This window comes from Spodoptera frugiperda, chromosome 18 (assembly GCF_023101765.2).
Source record: "Spodoptera frugiperda isolate SF20-4 chromosome 18, AGI-APGP_CSIRO_Sfru_2.0, whole genome shotgun sequence".
Lineage (NCBI taxonomy): Eukaryota > Metazoa > Arthropoda > Insecta > Lepidoptera > Noctuidae > Spodoptera > Spodoptera frugiperda.
Window position 1 is genome coordinate 9,687,044 of NC_064229.1, and position 21,379 is coordinate 9,708,422.

General features: G+C 34.4%; 1 protein-coding gene across 1 annotated transcript in view; it reads left to right on the forward strand.

Moving 5' to 3' along the window:
* Positions 1-21,379, forward strand: part of LOC118277931 (uncharacterized) — a 111,348-nt gene that overhangs the window by 83,746 nt on the left and 6,223 nt on the right. Inside the window, exon 2 of the mRNA XM_035596953.2 lies at positions 3,759-4,117. Within this exon, the coding sequence (XP_035452846.2) occupies positions 3,759-4,117 (359 nt within the window). The remainder of the gene's footprint in view (positions 1-3,758; positions 4,118-21,379) is intronic.

Sequence of the window (21,379 nt, forward strand, 5' to 3'; positions counted from 1 at the left end):
TAATTATTGTCTTTAAGTGTAATATTAAATGTGGGTGTTAGACGAGGTTAAGCAATTGTCAACGCGGTTTGGATAATGATGGGCTGCTTTTTTAAAGGCGCAGATTATTTTTTAGAACATTTTTTTATTTTGTATTAGAATAATAATTTTACTCAAAGGACCAAATTTGCTTCCTAATATCAAAACAGTACAGACGTAGAGCAAAGGGTTCATATTTATGAAAATTTTAAAAGACAACAACTGAAACCTTTCACTATCTAAAAAACAACATGCTATTTTACCATCAATAGCTACAACACAAATCACTTTTCCTAACACAAACTCAAAGGACCAAAACTTTACACCTCACAAAAGTTGAGCATACGACGACCAAGCGATCGGCTTATTTTTTTCAAAACCTATGTGTAAAATATTGGGACCAGGTAGTGTACTACCAATATCTGTTATATTGTAAATAGGCGTAAGCCAGGGACACCTGTGTTACGCATCTAACACACGTATTAGACAAAAAATACTGACTTGCCTATTTGTGCATTGTGTTGGATTAGTGTGGATCATAAGCGTGTCCAATAACATGATACCGAGCTTGATCTTCAGTCTTTTTTATTCAACCATGGCCAGCTAGTTTGCAGATATCATCCACTCCACCTAGCTATTATAGAAAGTGTGTGTACCCAGATAGTTCTTTATTTATATTTTAAAATCTTGCCTCGCCCAAGACAGGAAAAGTCATTGGATGATTTTGCCCCTTAAATAAAAGTGCATCAAACATAGTTGTTCTACTTTTTCACTGACTACAGCGCAACGTCACAACGTCACCAAAGTTTTCTCAAACGAAGCACAACTTCCATTCTCAGACACACAAACAATATTTCAAACTAACAAGATCCATACTATTCTTACCGTTGCATTAAAGTAGGACAGCTATATCTATCTCCATCTCATTCCCCCACCGGTCGCTCGCTGCACGTGTGTCATGAAAACGGGTTTCGCTCGCGGACGGACCCAAGATTTTATTAATTCGTGTTTCTTATATATTTTGTATATTACTTCTTCGTCGCTCCTGTTTGCCTGGTACCTCTACATCGATATTGTTGATAACAAATTGCTTTTCTTTGTTCTGTCATGGCTTTGTTTTGTTCTAAAATAAGGTCAAATAAAAGCTATAATATAAATGCTACCTGAGGTGATGAATTGTTGCCAACGTTTCCAATGATTGGATCTAGCTTTTTGCGATGTTGATTAAGTATAGCCATTTTGTTGGTGTACGGACTAACCGTGTTATTCATAAACAATCCTATTTTGACTGCAAATAAAAGATGGTTTGTATATTTTTTAAACAATCCTATGTATTTTGACTGCAAATAAAAGATGGTTGGTATTCTTTTGTACAAGTTTTGCTACGTCACCGTTTGTTCCTGTCAAATGATGACGAAACCAATCGTCTCGTCACTTAGCTGAGAATTAGCTACTAGTTTTTACCCTTGTCTTCGTCGAATTCAGACTGGTTACAACTTAAGTGACATCGTTTAATTAGACCATTTCAATATGTCATTCCATTTTCCTAATTGAAGATATTGTAGGAGAAAATATTGCATCAGATTCTTTACATTTTCTCAACATTGGCCTTGCTAGCACTCAGAAATATGGCAGATGAAATGTTATTTAAAACATTAGTCTCAACATAAGCACATCAGAATAAGCCCTCAAGCATATTGTATCCAATACGTACCAAGATCCATTTAATAATCAAATTAATTGACTGCGGTACAGCGATTAAGAAATTCTTTTTGTTTTTAATTTCATCTTTGAATATTCATCATCTTTGAAAAGTTAATTTAATAATGATATCCTTTTGATATTTTTCTGTACGATTGATGGATTTGGATTTGATAATCGTTGAAATTAATGATTATTTATGGAACAGGAACAATCAAGTTGTTTCGGAACCAATCTTTAAGTTTGACAAAAAGTGTTGAATATGAGTAATTACCACAGTTTAGCTTCAGGTTCTTAAATTATGTAGTTAGTTATATATAGTTAGTTATGTATAATAGATTTCTGAATTCAATGCTTTACTTGGGCAAAACTGTGACCACCTCATGTACAGAGGGTTTCATCGATATGTTTAATTTCTCAAACTTAATCTTTATTACAAAACAATAAAATTGAAAATCAATCACAGCAACATTTACGTGCAAGTCTTTACCTAACTCATACTTTCTTCCATTTGGACCAGCTCCATATCTATACGGACCACACATAAAAAAGTTATTGAACAACAAAATCATTAGCTACTGCACATTTCTGTGGTCAAAACCCTATTGTTTCGACCACACAGACGAACAAAGAGACGTTATGTTACAAAATTACCACAATTGTTTTTGGAGAAAATAACATATTCCCTACATTTAAGTAAGAAGTTGTAAATTCTGAGTTGTCATTGTCTCTTCTGAAATGGTAGGAGCTTTACGATTCCTGTTTGCTGTGAAATGAAAAGACAGACGGGTATTTTAGGACACCATATAGTTAGTTGTATATATTAGTTCGGTCTAATAAGACCCACACCCTATGATAAACTCGGTAAAATCTAACAGTATAAGAGCTTATTGTCCATGTTGTCTGTTCTTTTCTTCTCCTCTAATAATATGTTATTTTTTGTGATTTATTTTCGTTGCGGGATCCAAGATTCATGTCCCTGGGTCGCGCCAGACTTCAGAGTTCCGGTGTTTTCATGGATGTATCTACTGTAGATCCTGGTGCACAGGAGTTGCAGTGTGTTTGTGGCAGGCTTACCCAAAAAATGTCTATATTGCTTTGGAGGGAACATCAAAATCGAATAAAAACACAAAAAAAATAAGGACCCACTTGCGGACTCTAGAAGCAAAACGAATCAAAAATCATTAATTGCCCGCAAAAAAGGGTCTACAGACCGACCACTGACCCACACTAGCCACCCGTAGACGATACAAGAACAAAAAAAGACTAGACAAACCTAAAAGAACAGAGACCTCAAAGTCGGGGACCTCGCTAAAAATAAAACGCCCAAAAGTTGCCCAGAGTCAACCCACGTGAACATTACGCGCCGCAACGTAGGCGATATTGCTAATAAACATTTTGATTTATAACAAGAGATATTGCATTTAATGTTCTTTTTACTTTAATAGTCTGCTTTACAGAGATAGGCTTCGTTTAATTATAATAGTTTTATTCTTTAATGTGTCAACGAAAAAGGTAAAGGAGAAATTCTTTGCGAGTCAATTCGAACGGAGTTTTGTTTATAAAGTCCATGTCTATATATGGATGAAGCTTGCAAAGTATTCGCGTGTTTGTGGAATCAATGATAGTTGACCGCAAGTTGGGAATTTGTTTCATTCCTTATTGAATTGGCAAGCTTGTCAATGGACATTGCAACCATTGTTTTAGGACATTTAAGCTTCATCCACACTTTTCATCAAAACCACAATGTCCAATGTCTTATCTGTTATCTAATAAGATTTTACGATGAAACCAAATCACACACATTTCGGTACGCTAACGGTGTGTTGGACGACTCGTTCGTCAACTGGCGAGTGTCAAACTCGCGAGTGGTTATTATGGTCTAATATAACTGCAAAATTAAAAGAAACCTGCGCTATTGATGAACACGCGAGTTTGACACTCGCCAGTTGACGAACAAGTCTGTTGGACACTTCTTTTTGATTCATACTTATAAAATCTATCACTTCAGCTACTAACCAAAAACATTTTGTTCACAGAACGTCCATACTCCGAATCGGACATCCCTCAACCAACGCCCCAAACCCAGCAGTGTCGCCGATCAGCATCATCACCCCCTCTCACTCTAACCCTCGATTCTGACCTAGAGGACGATGTCTTCGCACCAAGATCTGACAGAACCAACGACCTATTTACCACTAGGAACCTGGACATCTTCGGCTATGGAAGTCCTAGGACCCCAGCTGGAGTGCTTCTAAGTCCTAGGCGAGAGAGGACGTTCAGCTTTTCGATGACCAGTGAGAAGCATTGGAGGGATAAGGGAGGAACGGATGTTGCTGATGGAGTGACTCCTGATGAAATGAGTGATGCTGAGTGCGATAGAGATATTTTAGATGAGGTGAGTGAATTACTTTCTTTTCCTTTAATGATTTCTCCTCATTTATTTCGCCAGACTGTTGTTCATATGTATCTGGGAGGCGCTAGACTGTAGTGTTTCAGAGTTTTCATGGTTGTATCTACTGATTCTAACTATTAAGATTAGGAATGCAGCAGGTTTTGAGAGCTTGTGGTGAACTAGTGCCAAAAAATAGGAAAGAGAAAATCTTTTTAACGCCCTGTTTGAACGATAGCGTGTCCAATGTCCATAAAATACTTTAACTGATTCATAATTAAATACAAATGAGGGAATACATTGGATGAGAGAACAGATTTGAAAGGTTTTTAATATCGGTATTTACTCGTACATCTTAATCATATTTTGATGTTAAACCTATGAAACTAGGACATACCTATACAGCTAAAATTTAATAATGTGCGGTTAATGACGGTTAATAATCCAGATTTATGATAAACATGACCTGCCAATCTAGCCTAGATTAATCGCCTGACACACGACCAATCCCTGAACACAATGAAATTAAATATTTATTACTTTGAACTAATTACATTTTAGCCGCACATAGGTCAATACCCTCACTGAATAAATCATAATATATCATATTAACAAGCCAATTAAACATCTAAATTGTACTAATTAAGTTATAAAATCAATTGACAATTACAGTTTATTGCGCATTAATAAAAACGAAATAAGTATTGGTAACAAAAATAGATGTTTTTGTAAAAACGGCACGTGTTCAGTGTAGTCTTTGTTTTGTTATATGATTCATTGGTTTAAGTATGTATATGGACCTATTTATATATAATGTACTATGTTGTTGTTATAGTAAACTCGTAGTATATTGTTATGTTATGTTATATAATTATTGCGTTTTATAATAGTTTATTTTAGATTTCAATAATTGCAACGTTGAATTTATATGCTGTTTATTTTTGTTTATTATGAATGAATGATTAAGTTACCTATTGTAATTATTTTGAGTTGGTTATATAATTTTTCTACTTGAAATAATTATTATCGATTAAAAGGATCAATTACTCAAATATGTATCAACGAAGGAAGCTACTAAAAAATACGTTAGTAAACACTGTCAGAAAACTACTAAAGAACATAGCGCCTGATGAAAAAATAAATGTTGCATACGCGCAGCAACTTGCTATTAAAAACTGTCAGGCGCTTGGGACTGTTTCTTGTTATCAAGTTTAAAGTGTATGAAGTTTTGTAATTAACTTTGTTTAAAGGAACCGTGTTGCATAATGTTTAGTTTAGTCTTGAATGTGTCTTAACGCTTTGTTTACACTAGCCTAGACCAGACTTGGAACTTGGGACTTTGTCGTTTTCCCACAGGGAACCTTAGAAATTTCTATGCATTTCGCAACTTTTGTCTATTCATATATCTACATACCGTAATTAAATATTTTGTTTGTTTATGTATATTAATAAGTTTCTTTAATATCTCATAATTACTTTTAATCGTTTTTTGATTTCTTTTATGAATGCAAAATGAAGATGAAAAGATTTATTCTACCCTATAACTACCTATTCAAATCATGTTCCTAGACCAAAATTTACGCTCAAAACAAACCTGAACCACAATAATGAACTTCGCATTCATATTGAATTTATCACTATTTACATTGAAACTTCATAAATAATATAGTAAAGTGGTTTCAGTATTTTCAGATTTCATAACTGAAAATCAAAAATAAACAAAGTCAGGTCATATTTTATACTTTCAATGGACTTTAGTTGGCTTATCGCCAAACTAAGCATAACGCGATTAAAATAAATTCATCTGTGTTTATGTATGTATAAGGTAGGATATTCAATAAACAATTATGATACTGGCTTTATTGTTTAGTTAGTGAATATCTCTCTCTGTTTCAATTTGTAATTATTTTATCACTCGCTGACCCGGCAAATATCGTACTCCTCCTACGCTTCAAACATTTTTTTCTCGTCTTTTAAACCTGCACTAGACTTCCATTTACAATTCCAGACCAAAATTAGCTTTTTTCGGTTTTTCGAATATTTCTTAGTTACTTTTCATAGAAATGGATGCAAAGTGAGTCTACATTGTACAGTGGCCTTATGTGCTGCAGCACGCACCTCTGCACACCCCTTCGGGAATACAAGGTGTGACGATATCCATAAAAACTCGAGCGAAACCACATTGAAAAGTTAGCGAACAAATATAAAATTCATACCAAAACAAACAACACTAGGGAACTTTAATCGTATCGTTCCAAATATTGAGCAATCGTTGTTCTGTAAATAGTTGGTTTACAAGCTGCATTTCGATAAACTTAGTTTATTTGACAGATCCAGGTCAGTGGTTGACAGAAATTGTGGGATGATTTATATATTCTAATAACTCTTCCTTGTTCTACTGTAGTTTGATGGTGAAGTTACGATAAGTTTAAAATTAAGAGCTGCTAATGGTAGTATTAGCCGTGTAATAACAGTAGAATTGATAGAAATGATTAAATCACAAGTTATACTATTGAGCATCAAATGTATCTTTTCTTTTGTAAAGGAAAATTCGAAAGACACTTAAATTAATATTATTATAGACATACAAATTATGTAACTTGGTGCTTGGTGGTGGTTCACTTTGTACATTTTTCCCAATTTGTTTATGTAATAATTAATATATTTATGTTGTTGAATCTTTAGATAACAAAGGAACTAGGTAATGACATAGACTAGGCAATATAAGTTTCCAAGTCACCACCGAACGCTTGAATGGAAAACTGAACGTAATACACGTTTTCTTTTTTTAAGCGGGGAGAATCATACAATTACTCCTCCCGCCTTGGGTGAGGCGAAAGAGAGTTCCAGATTCTTACTGGCAAAAAACCACCCCGTTCCTAATTCTGCTTTCCGAGCCGGAGCTCGGGTAACCCACTAGGCAGTTCACAGCAACGCGCCACGCTGCTACCTAACTATTTCAACACCAAACAGAAACCAAAACAAAAAATCCCCATTTAATCTCACTTTAGCTTAACACTTAAAGTAAACGTAAAACTGTACATTATTGTAGTATTTAGTGCCAACATTATTGCTTAGTCAGCCGACGAGCGATGAGTTTTATTAGCCCAGTGTGAAAGAGAATGGATGAGTCAAAAAGTAATGCTCAAATAAAATTAACGATAGCCTTAGCAATTGAGTGATGAATAAATCTGCTTTTTATTGGTTGACGTTTCAATGGGGGGTTCCAAGTGGGGTTATGTTACTTCGAATTACTTTTGGATATTGTGAGAGTAATCGTGAGTGATTTTGCAAGGAATGGTATTGTAGTGGTTCGACAATGTTGTCAGAAAGAGGTTAGAGGAGGATATCTTAATTTTTGGTTCAATATTGTATAACAGTTTGTTTTTTATTGTATAAGCCGGTAACCTGATGGTAAGCAATCGCCAACGCGTTACAAGTGCGTTGCCGGGATAGGAATTTAAGGATTGTTGGGGAATCGGGGATAGGGAAGATTGGGAAGGGAATCACACTCCGAAATACAACGCAAGCGTTGTTTCACGTCGGTTTTCTGTGAGGCCGTGGTGGTGGAAGCGACCTATTCGTACCAAAGCATGGGTTAAAATTGTGCTTAGAACAGAATTCTCTAAAGCTCATTGTCGAATATTAGTCTGTATTAATATGCTACTATGTAAATTATTTTTAGAACTTATTAGGCTTGAATGTTCATAAATCAAGTTAGACATACATTGAGAATTCCTAAACCTTCTTTTAATGTCGGTTAAAATTGAAATTAAAACAAAATCCACAGTAATTTCTATTCCAACTACACCAGTATAAAACGTATGACCTTGTTGGCTACAAATATAGCCATACTTGTGTTTTGTATAGCAATAAACTGGTGCAAATCTTAACCAACTGTAACAACACGCCCGGTTTTAGTACATGCTTAAAATGCACCAACATTGGCTATGGTTGGTGGCAAGAGTGTTGGCCATTCATAAATGCTTGGTTTATAAGGTTCATTATTTAGATGAGTATGTTTTATCCAATATTGGAGTATGTGAATAATAATTTAATATAAGATAACTTCACAATGGTCATTTCTTTAAAGACGATATAATTAATTAGACAAACGTCCAAGTAAGTATTTACTCATTCGCTAAGAAAGGCAATGGGCAAAGAAATCAGAAATTGTTTGGTATGTTCTATAAACTTAGATGCTAACGATATTCATTTAAAGCAAGTGTAACTAAACCGATCTCAGTTATTAGATGCGGATAAATAAATGACAAAACAAAATGTTCAAGCCAGATGGTACTTAGATATATCATCGTCCCCCATTATCAAAAAAAGGTATATCATCGTTATGTCTCTGTGCAATTCCTAATTATTTTATCTTTCCATTTCCATTCGAAGCTACACTTTGGAACAAGCTTCACTGACGGACAATTTAATATGACGTTTCAAAAGTGCCTAATTAAGGATTAATTGAAATAAATGCTTCGACTTTGACTTTATCACTCAGTTTTCGCTAGTTCATATAAAGACAAGATAATCATGTCACTCAAAAACCTACAAAAACAACAATACTATAACCAAGTCAGTGACCTATAAAGTACTTCACACTAAGTATAGCATGGCGTTATAATTTAGGCCAGTTCACACTGCACGGACAGAACAAAACAAACGTAGATATTATTGTATTACACGCGGCTATTCTCGTCACTACTGAATCACAGTGGGGGACTTGGACATATACCTTTATTGTAAATATAGATGGTGGTGTAAAAGTATTATAGAAATTACTTAGAACACCTGATAGTTTGTGTGAAGACAGGTAAGCTTTTGTTGTGTGTTTAAATGTTGCTCATATAAAACTCAATAGTCACTTAATCCTTTTATAAAACTTAATTTACTTTGCTTACCCTGGCTTTTATGGATATTTACGTCAACTTGGCAAGTGCGGCTGCCGGCCAAGAGGTCTCGGATTTGATTCCTGGGCCGGGCAATATATTACTAGACACTAGACTTGTCGGTTTTTCGAAAATTACCCAGTAGTAGCTCGGAGTCTGGATTGTGCCCAGTATAGTACCTAGTAAATTGTACAGTGGCATTGCATGCCGTTATATGTACGTGCACCTCTGCCTACCGTTTCTGGGATAAAAGGGGTAACATTACGTCTTGATCAAAATATTCCTCCTAATAAGACAGCGTAAACCGCTCCCTTCAACAATGAAATGCTGTGCAGAAAACATATTAATATCACATCTTATGTTGTACATCATTCTAATAAATAAACCACAAAATTTCCTTCACAGTTCATCAAATCAACCGAGAAGGATCTACACAAGCTTAACTAAACAGGGTCCTTAGAAAAACGTCTCCAAAAACTTGGGACCTTTTCCACTTAGAAATATTAAAACGTGCATAAAATTACTTGAACAATTTCTATATCTTTTTGTGTTCCGTCATCCGTCTAATGTGTTTTCGCATTTTGGATTACACTGAAGGGCCCTCCTTGCTTTTTGTGAGTCGTGTTCAGACCCTTCAGCCTTCTTTTTATTTTCGCATCATCGGTATTAATATTCATAAGTAAATTACTCTTTTTCGGAGATAGGATTTCAACGACAATTGTGATTTTCGAGGGTTTGTCGTATCGTCTTTGTGTTTAAGGAAGAAAGGTATCAAGAATGGTTTCTTTAGAAAAGAGATTTAAAATATCTCAAGTATGTTCAGGGAAGTTTATTTTGTAATGGTTACTGTCACAATTATTATGAGTGTATTCATGTCGTTCTTAAATTCTGAAACACGCCCTCTTTGAAAATGTTCCTGAACTAGACTAAAATAATTATTATGTATTCGGCTTACTCACGCCAATAGCAATGCGACAGTCAGACAGACATAATGCTGTACATGAATATGAGCCTCTAGCATGGCTTGAAACTAGCCGAGTTCTTCGTCAAGCAGTTACATGTGTAAGCGGTAAATAAGTAACTCATTTGGCAATATGATAGAAACATCTTTTCAATTACAATGTAATGAATGGCTCTAATCGTTCAACTCTATTATCGCCTCATACATTTCATTCATAGCTTTACATGTTGATACCTTTTAGGATTATTGTCGGTTAACACTTTGGCTGCCAACAAAAATCTGTTGAAGGCGAATCCTCCGCTAGCGCCGGTCATTTTGACCCCCATGGCAGCCAACGTGTTAAATATTCTTTATGTGTCTCTGCGAAAAATGCATTATAATCTTTGAAATCTGCCACACAGTAATGACCTCTCACGTCTTTTACATCCATTTCATCCCTCAAAAGTCTTCCATTCCTTTTCTTTTACTGTTTACCCCTATATCTTTTCTTTTTATCTTTTACCTTTGCTTCGTGTCTCAGATGATTGCTCTGTGTATAAGTGGGTCTTACAATGGGATGGCATTTTCTTTTAATACTTATTTTGAAGGGTAGATGAGAAAGTTGGTGGATGAGGAGATATGACGAAATGAATTTTTGGATTGCATTGAATTTTTAATTAGGGGTTTAGGATTAGGAATCAAATTTCTGGTGGGACTACAGTGTTTGTTACAATTTTTGTACGTAGAAATAAAAATGAACTGACGAAATTTCACATCACATCCTATATCGTGTGGAAGCAATTCTTCAAGGACTGATACTGACTTTCCTAATACCGTCATTCTGTCTTTTAAATTATGCGCAGTTTGTAACACATGCTAGTTTTTTACAAGATAGTACCCAAATAATTGAAGTGGAAAATATAAAAAAACGTAGTCATCTAGTTCGGCCTCATCTAGTAATTTAAGAGATTAATGTGTAAAAGAGTTACATTGTAACCTATTTGCAAAAATAAATATCATTAATCATATATAACCCAATAAAATTAACGAAAAACAACCAACCAGGTACAAAACCAAAACCGTAATAAAAGAAACAGCAACACCTAATACCATAATAGATCCAAAACGATCAAAAGATGTTTCACACCCATAAATATTCATGCCGGGACCAGGCAAAAAGGAAACACAAAGCTGTCGCAGTCCACAGGAGCCTTGAAGTCATACCCTGAAGTGGAACGCCAGACGCTTTCGAAAACCTTCGGGAAGCGGATCGAAAATAGAGAAGAAAAAATCGAGACATGTCTAGCGGGGTCTCAAGCGCAAAACCTTAAGTCTTAGAGGGTTTGTGTCACACCGGACTGAGTGGCGATGGTGGATATTTTTTGTGTTGTTGTAATTTTAATTTTGGTTTTTCTCATATTGAAAGTAGCCTTGAATTTAGTATTGTTTTTAGAAGGTATGCAGAAATAAACAAATAATTGAAATCAGTAAATAGAAAAATTTAATGAGTTTGTTTGGCTTGACAGTGTAATTTTTTCTTTAAGAGGATATCATAATTTTCAATTTACATTTTTTAAGTTTTATTAAATGCATTTTTTATGGAATAGATGGTCAGCGATCAGCGCCGCCCATGGATACCCGCAACTCCAGAAGAGTCACAGTTGCGTTACAGGCCTTTTAAAAAAGAGTATGCTCTTTTCTTGAAGGTTTGATCCGTCAGATTCAAAAATATTTCTATGGTGACTGCACGTAGTACCCAGTCTACCCTTACTGAGAACTATGAAAAATTATCCTAAACAATATTTAACGAATCAAATATAGACTAGTGTTGCAAGGATTAAGTCTTAGTTACAGTACGGTGTAAGCATCAGCCAAACCTTTGTTTCTCTCCACTCAGCGTGCCGTATCATTAACTCGAAGTGGATGGCGGATTTTTTTGACTTTTTAACGTTAATCTTTTTTTCTTTATTTATGAAAAAAGTGAGTGGTGTCACTCGCTCGGATTTTCGAGAGGTGAACTCAACGCGCTTAATATTCGCTTAGTATGAATTAATTGGGGAGACGCCTTACTCAAATTGTGGATATAAAAGAAGCAAGAATTATTATTTTTTATATGACATAAAGCTATTTGTGTTTGCTTATTTTTCTTGGGTGAGATCCTCATGTCTGGTGATCCTTATTAGCGTCAGTGTTGCATCTGGTTCTACCGGCTTTTTCTAGCTCGATTGACACAATTTCTTGCATACTATTGTGTATTAAATACTACATTTCTATAAGAAACTTAATTAGAAGTCCACAACGTAGACACCTCCTTCTTGTACCACAAAGCTAGGTGAAGACGCGAAGACAATGGAAAGCCAAATGTCACACACTTACATGTCTTTGCTTCTTCCATTTCCATTAATCTTTTACTTACTCACCAGGTATAGGATTGAGACAAAGGCGTTCCTACTGAGAATTCATTGGATTTTTTTGTCATACGTTTTATTATCAAACTAAAGAACCAGTGGTTAATTATTTGCTAATAGAGATTTGTCTATAATCATAATTAAAACATTGGGTGATAAGATCGCTCAATATACGCATATTATTTAAAATGTATGTCACCTAGGCTACTTAAATGTGTACAATAAAGCATATTTAAATAAATAAATAAAATATAAAAGAACAATCCAATACCTACGTGATCTTAAAACAAAAACAGTACCGTATAGGTACAGATCATTCATAAATTAAAAATAAATATTGTCAGAGAACATAGAAAGCAATTATCATTATGTAAAAACTATTCAGTCGTTAATAAGTTTAAAACTTTGTCCCATATCCTAATTCGTAACAGTCCAATCCCCAAAATTCCACATTCCTTAACTTACACCCAATTTGACACGCAAAATCACCAATCCATTATGTCTATTCATTAATAACTAACGTATCTACTAGACAAAAGACAACCCTTTAACACCTGTTTTTGCTTCATGGGAATGAGCATAAGTCGATGGTATTCTTTTGTCAGACATTTTGTTTTCAATTATCATTAAGTGTTATGGTGTTATTGGAATTTAATGAACCTACAATAATTGTGAGGGTTGTTTATTTATTATTAACTCATTGATCAGGTGAATGAGTGAATCGGTTTTACCAGGTCTTGACTGTATAATCTTGACTTTTATGTATAATTATTTAAACTACTTCATGGTAGAGGAGGTATGTTTTTCTAACAAGACTAAAATAAAATAATCTGTCCTTTTTTTAAAAAAAACTGCCCCTCCCAAGGATTTTCTCCTGTATCGTGGATAAGTTTACAAACATACAAGTTCACATGCACATGCCACTCATACCCAAAACCACAATTTATAGATCACATAAAGAGTAGCTCCATGCGGCAATCGAACATCGAACACACTACACGTTACACGGCAAGCAATTGCCCAGCTACAACCGTGCAGTCGAAATAAATTACTTTTACAATAGAAGTATATAATTTTCATTTGATGTAAAGAGGCACACAGAAATAAAAAAGAAAATGACAATAATATTAAAATTTTCAAAGATATGAGTAATATAGATGCTGTATCATAATACAAATAAGCCCAAAAACAGGTAGGCAATCACACAGATACGATCAAAGCTCATAATAAGATATAGGATGCGACAGAAATGAATGAAGGAAATAATCCAAGGAAATATAAATCATACAGATCTTTGGTATATCGTAATGAAATCGCGCGAGTAAGGGATGGTTAAGGGGAGGCTCTTTAAGGTAGAGAGAATGTTTGATTTTAAGAGGAGGAATTGATATGATTTTTGTTCATAGAAGTAAGTTTTATAATATTAGTTTGAGGCAATGTTTTATTACAAAAAAAGGAAAACAAAGAAACCTAGATACCTAACACGATGAAATAGTCAGTAATCTAAGAAAATAGTTTCCTATGAAATTTTAATATGCATAAATGTATACATTTTCGATGAAAACACTATCGATCTATTTAAATTTTCACTGAAATTTTACATACTTAATAAAAATACAGAAACATTTCAACCCTTCCCTCAACATACTTATATCAAAAACAAAAACCTACGCCCTCAGGTGAAAATCACAAAAGGAAAACCAAAGAAACCCTTCGCCTTAAAGAAAACCGAAATAAAAAAAAAATCTTAAAAACATACAACAAAAAAAAGCGCCAAGTCTCAACACGGGTGAGACATCATAATTCGGAGCCGAGAAAGAATAAAAAGATAAAAAAGACAACCATTCAGATTTCCCCCGGTAGGTACAACGTGGTTTTATTACGTTTTCCATCAGATAAGTAAAGAGGGTGGAAAATCATATGAAATTTTTCATAATAAACTTTAATTATTATTATTTGTATACAAAATATGATGACAATAGATATGAGTGGTCGTAAGTGTGACTGCTGGGGTCTCGTGTTCGATTCCCGGGTCGGGCAAAGTATTACTGAGCTCTTTTCGTTTTTTAGAAAAATATCTCAGTTGTAACACGGAGTCTGGAATTGTACGCAGTATATGTCAATAGTCTCACCCCTATTACATGCCACTTATAACACAAGATAATGGTGTAAAGTGGCATTACGTGCCGTAATGTGCACCTCTGTCTACTCCTTCGGGGATAAAAGGCGTAACGTTGCATATCGTAATATTATGGATGAAATCAATAGTAAAAGTAGTTTTGAGGTTAATTCTGTTATTTTCAAAGAAACGATACTTAGTGTTTCGCTTTGTCTCATTGGTTGAGTGGTATAATGTGCGAATGCAGAGCACGTGTGCCTGGACTCAATGTATTCGAGTCAGGAAAAGCATTATTGAATTGTCCTAATTTTCAGTTTTAACACGGACTCCGGAAATATGTCCATTTCATAACAATAGGCGGAAAGCAATTGAAATTTGAAGCTCTGTGTAATTGTCATTTCGGGGAAAATATAATTTTCTACGAACTAGAAGTTGTCAAAATTGTATCAGACATTATTCACATTAAATGGAAATGCAAATCTTTCTAACATACTTGATAAAACCACTGCCATGCCCATCATATAGATGGTTGGCAGACCACAACTGTTCTCGCGAAACATTCTATCTCGACCAGCAAAACTGTGGAATGGAGCTGTCATCGGCGGCATTGCGGAACCAACACTACCTTCAAACCTTCAATAAAAGACCATATTCCTTTTTAAAAGGCCGGCAACGCACCTCTTACTCCTCTGGTGTTGCATGGGCAGCGCTGATCGCTTATTATCAAGTGATTCATCTGCTCTTTATCCTCCTATTTCATAAAAATTTAAATACACATAGATAAATTTATTGAACATAACAAATATTTTTTGAATAAACAACTAGAATACAAAAAAAACTTGACAATTTTTTTCGCAAAATAATACCAAAGCACCTGTTTCAATAACACACATCCACATCACATTTAGCATAACATTACAGATCACACATCCCCTACACACGTTGCTAATAAAAATTTTAAAGGCGTCGACTGAGTAAAATGTTTTGATAACAAATGTGTAGGTGAGGCGCCAAGTTATTATGAACAATAAATTGCATACGGAGCCATTTGTCATATCAACACGCTTTGCTTGTTACGACTTATGGTTTATGGAGAATGCTTAGGGTGAATGTGTGAGTAATGTGTTATGTTTGAAGGGATAGGAAGATAGGATAGAAAGCTGTTTTTTTTTTTGTGAAAAATGTCTATTACCTAAGTAAAATATTATTTCAACGAGGGATTCGTCTAGGTCTTGCAGTTTTAGTTATATCTATTTTAATTTGACCTATTCTACTTCATTTTATTGATTACCTGTTGCAATAATATTTAAAAAAAAAAATTATAAATATATTTTTTCTGTGTATTAAATTTTTGTCATTGTCTAAGTCCCGATATTATACAAAACTTTCCAGATTGCATCACATAACGTATATTTCTTAGAAATAAGTTTAACACCTAAGTATAATTACTGTCAACCTTACCACAATTAAACCTTCATGAAATGAATGAATATACATAGGTACAATTGCACAGTTACTTTAAGTTCGAAAACTATGTTGAAAAACAAATCGAACAGCCTCACACAACAGAATAAACTCTACCCCATTGGAACATTATTGTAATCTGAGTTATAAAAGCGATATTAAATTTAAGACTCACTTTTTTACAACAGGAGATGGAAAACGAGAATTTCATATCAGTAGTTAAAATAAAACGATGGATTTAGACGACGCCGCGGCACGTGTGTAGTATAAAAATAAAAATATACTTAATAATATCTGAGCAACTATATAAAAAATAACATTTCGTAAAAAATACATACATACATAAAATGTAGTTTAATTTGTTATTAGGTATAACGTACGAGATTTTTTTTACTATTATCATATTCTATTTTTCTATAAATGTTACAAAACGTTGCACCACGCTTGGATTTTCTCCTGAGTCGTGGGTGCGTTTACAAACCTACAACTTTACATATACATGGCACCTAGGACCCAGATCCGAAAAATAACAATTTCAAATCAAAGAGTTGCTCCGAGTATTGAAGGAATCAAACCCGCTACACGTTGCACGGCAGCCGGTTGCCTAACTACCGCGCCAGCCATGCAGTTAACTTATTATTTGTCATTTATTCTGTACAAAGGGTACTGTTCTGTTTTGCTGTTTTCTTAGTCTATTGTATTCTCGTAATTAAGGACTATGTCCAGCAGAGGACGATGATAACTCTCATGAGAATTAGAATCATTATTTTTTCTTTAAAACATGAACTATACTCTTAGTAGAGCGCGCTCTGATTGGCCAGTGCGAAGGGACCAACCAATCAGAGTGCCGAACGCGCTTTAGTTTCGTTTTCTTTCAACGTAAACCAAACTCGTACTAAGGGTTCAAATCAATACATTTTCCACAGCATTTCAACATTAAAACGTAACCATTTAGAAAAATAACGATCGAAACAAATTAAATCCCGCCCTACATCCGTATAGATCCTGCTTAAGCACTTTATTTATTATTATTCCTTACGAATGTAACCTATTTTATTGTACCTTTTACATTCGCCATCCAAACTTTACTGTTAACATAAAGCCGGTTATAAAAGATTTGTTATAAAAATTAAACTCTTAAGAAATACCGTACCTCCCTCCCTTATCGGTTGGGTAATCATATAATTCGTGTTATTGTTCCCCATCCGCCATTTTGATTTTAGAATTCGAATTTTAAAAAAGCCGCTGCGAAACGGTTGTAAAAAAAGTATTTTAATGCGTTCTGCTTTTATTAGGACTGTGATGAGCTTTAAAAAATTATATTATAATAAAAACAATGGTTTGTTTTGTACGTGGAATAATGCGTCGAGATTAAAAATTACAGGTTTTTTTATCATTTTTGATAAATGGTATCTATAAAACAGGTACGCAAATTAACATAAATAGGTATTAATATTAGGTATACTATTTTTCCCGATAGAGAAAAGAACGGTAAAGAAAATTATTTAAGTCTGCGTTTTAAGTGTGGGAGAGCCAAGCTTCGGCACGAATGGGCCGACTCAACTGGATTGAGACCACGACCTCACAGAAAACCGACGTGAAACAACACTTGCGTAGTGTTTCGTTGTGTAAATGAGCTTACTGAAGGCCCAATTTTCCCAATCTCTGATTCCCCAAAAACACTTTAATTCCTAACCCCCAAAAGAATCTTTCGGGTGTATACCATAAAAAAGAATTCAATATCTCATGCTTTTTAGCTAGAGACCCTGAACTACTTTCAACATAGTATAATTTAAAATTAAATAAATTGTTATCTTCGTATATCATACCGTTAAAGCGTATAAATAACTATATTAAACATTTTACACATAACTACTTCAATATTAAGCCATTTCAACTAATTCTCATTACATAAACACTTGATTTTATTACCGTAACCAATTGAAATCATGGCTGTCATGAGCTTGCCATAATAAAAATTAACGTCGAAATAACAAAAATTAAAACCTCTTTTCGATTCGAACTCATTACACGATTTAACTGTCAATAAACACGCTTTAACGGTTTAAAAAGAGAATTAGGGTGATGACGTCATAAAGTCATTGGTGGTACTTATATTATAAGGGATTTTAAAAGTAAAGTTTTTAGTGTTGAAGCGTGAGGAATATAGGCAACAGTTTTTGGTCGATAAAAACAGACCTGCGTAAGCGATCACATATGCCCGAATATGTTTATCACATAAAATCTATTCAGTTTAAAAAATGTTATAAATATTAATAATTTATAAATCATGACAAATTAACAAACATTACATAAAATAGCAGAAAATAGATTTTAAAGATGTGAAGAATATAATATTTTTATTCAAGGGAAAAGGTAAAAATTAGCCGGTAAAAAAAGCTAGACAGATCACATAGTAAGCAACCGCCGCCGCCGCCCATGGACACCCGAAACACCAAAGGGCTTACAAATGCATTGCCTTTTAGGGGTTGTTGTGGCATGAGACGGCGGGTAAGTGGGCCTATATATTGGGGGTATTTATTGCAATGACCAATTATTATACACCGACATCACTTGAATTCTTACTTCCTCATAAGTCCGTCCGTCTTTCATCAGAGACGAATTAATATAAAACATCAAATAATCCTACACCGGTATTGAAATCAGAACTGCTGATATTCATCTGTCCAATATTAACAGGATTATAACGAAATGACATTTATTGTCGTCGCGTGCGCACAACCATGCGTCGTTTTATGACATACAGGGTGTTAATATTTTAACGTTCGTCTGGAATTAGTGATAAAGTATCATTCGGTGTTTAATGGTAATCGGACGTTTTTTACAACTGTCACAAATTAACGATTTCAGTTCAAATGAGTGATTTTATTTTTGTTAGTGTGTTTTTTCTCATCTCGCATGTAGATATGTATGACATGTCAACGTACCACCGTTTAAAAAGACGTGACAATTTTATTCTTTTTTGTAAAAATGACAAATTATTATATTAAAAAGTAAAATTTTGTAAGATTCGTAGCAATTGGCGTTCCATTGTGTCTGCGTACACCCATACCCCCAATGGGAAACAGACGTTAGTGTGAGGTTATGTTTGTTTGTCTATTTATTATAGTTTCACAGTTTTCCAGGGACAAAGAATCCAAAAACACCTCTAGTTTTGCAGCTTCGCTTGTCACTAAATCTCTGAAGTGTCCATCTTTTTACATTCAAAACAATATCGATACAAGTGACATGAATAAGAGCATAACTGTTAATATATTCCAATCTATAAACACTTTACGATACCCTCAGATAGTTTATAGTCGATGAGATTTAACTTTTATAGATACTTGTACATAAATATTTTACGTTTTGAGGGTGGCTCATGGTCCATGGTTAGTTTCGACCATAACGGTTGCATAAGTTTTAGTTTTCAATGCAATTTTGATTTTGAGCTTTATGGTTAAGAGTATAAGGGTATGTATTGTATAGCTTTGGTTTTAAGTGTAAAGAATTGTGTGTGATATGGATTTCTATAAAATTGCACTTTTGTTGTTATGTTTTTGTTTGCAGAGCGTAAGTCTTTTGTTTGTACTGTTACTGCGGTTGCTACTGTTTTTTTACAAATTGTGAAAATTGGGTGTCTACTATTAGTTAATAACATTTTCTTAAAAAATATTATAAGTTTTGTGAGAAATACTAAATTATTATTATGTTATCGGCTTACACACAAAACTGTTTGACAAGGAACTCCTTTAGTTTTAAGCCATGCTTGATGCTCATTTTCATGGGGAGCATTTCACGACACACGACGAGCGGCGCAAATAGTTAACATAATAATTCATTCCTCAAAATTGTTAAATTTCTTAATATAACATCTTTATCTGTGTTACTCAAACACATACTCTAAATATACTTTCTCAAATTCCATTCAGAATTCAACTAAAGCAAAAAAAAAACAATGTAACACTGAAAAATCAAAAATTGCAAAAACCAAAAATAAAACACCGAAAATATTTAGTACCGAACCATACATTCGATAGTGATGTGCGACGCATCGATACGCTCCGATTTGTTTTTTACGATCGCCTTTAATTTATTATCTGTACCCATAAATGTCAACTGACGTATACATTACAGATTATTATACGTTGCGCACGCGCTTTTTAACGATCCTCTTACTTGATTGCAAATAGCATTTTTGGACGATCTTTTACGTCAAGTTGTTTGTTAGCGAAATGCTAAAAAAATGTATAAAATAAAATAAATGTGACATTTATTAGGAGTCATTTGAGTGGTTTTGGTGAAGATATTTTATTTTGTTTTGGTTGAAGAGAAGAAGAAAGTTTTTGGGTTTAAGATCTGATTTTACGCTTACGTAGTGTTTTAAAACTAACACACGCTGTTAAGAATCGCAAGGGTTTGCCGAGTCTCCAACTCGAAACAGGACTAAGAACTGGGTAGGTTTTAGTCAATATATGTATAAGTCTGATACTCTCTCGCCTCATACAAGGCGGGAGGAACATTTATTTGAAGATTTCCTCCTTGAAAAAAGTGTATAATTTTTATTATACGTCAAATGGTAAACATTTTATAACCTTTTCACAAAAATGAAGGGTTTTCACTAGCCGAACGGTAACAGGTTCGTGTTATACAAACAATGGTTCAATGCGACCATAACAACAAACTTAATTTTTTTTTACTTAGTTCTATATGCCAAAGTATATTTTCTTTGTCACTTTTAATGTTTTGTTAACAAAGCGACACATTACAAGCGTCTATCCATTAAAGCACGCCCATACATAGACTTGAGCACAGTATCAGCTGAATCTATCAATCGCATTAAATCTCCACGGGAACAATAAAATTTTCAATGACGTTGCTAAAATGAGCTACTAGACGATTGACATTACACTTTAGTGGCGATTCCAAGGCGATGTGCGATTCAGAATACAATGTTGTTTTAATACATAGTTCTGTGATTCTTTGCAACGTTGTTTAGGTTAAATTGCTGTTTAAGATTAAATGTACATAGATATAGAGAACATATTGGTTAAGCGTACTTTCCACCAGGTCAATCATGGTGTTCGGTATGTAAAATGTAATAACTAAGCTGTGAAACCGACCGTAGTTAGCTATGTAAGGAAGATGCGCAGCTCGATGGGAAGCCATCCATAGCACACATCCACAGCACGCATCTTTCCATATAAAAACATAGCTTAGCTGAATCCATTTCTACCAGTGCTAAGCTGTGTGTACCAATGAATATGATTGGTGGAAGCCAAACGCATCCACAGCAACGTAGCATCTCTGGTGGAAAAACGCCTAAGAAGAATGTGGCACTGGCACCAATAGCTGCAATGGACACGTGATGCCACGTTAAAGAGAGTAGTATCCAAAGAAGATGGTGACCTAAAGATCTTTTTGTTCAGCAATAGAAGTGTC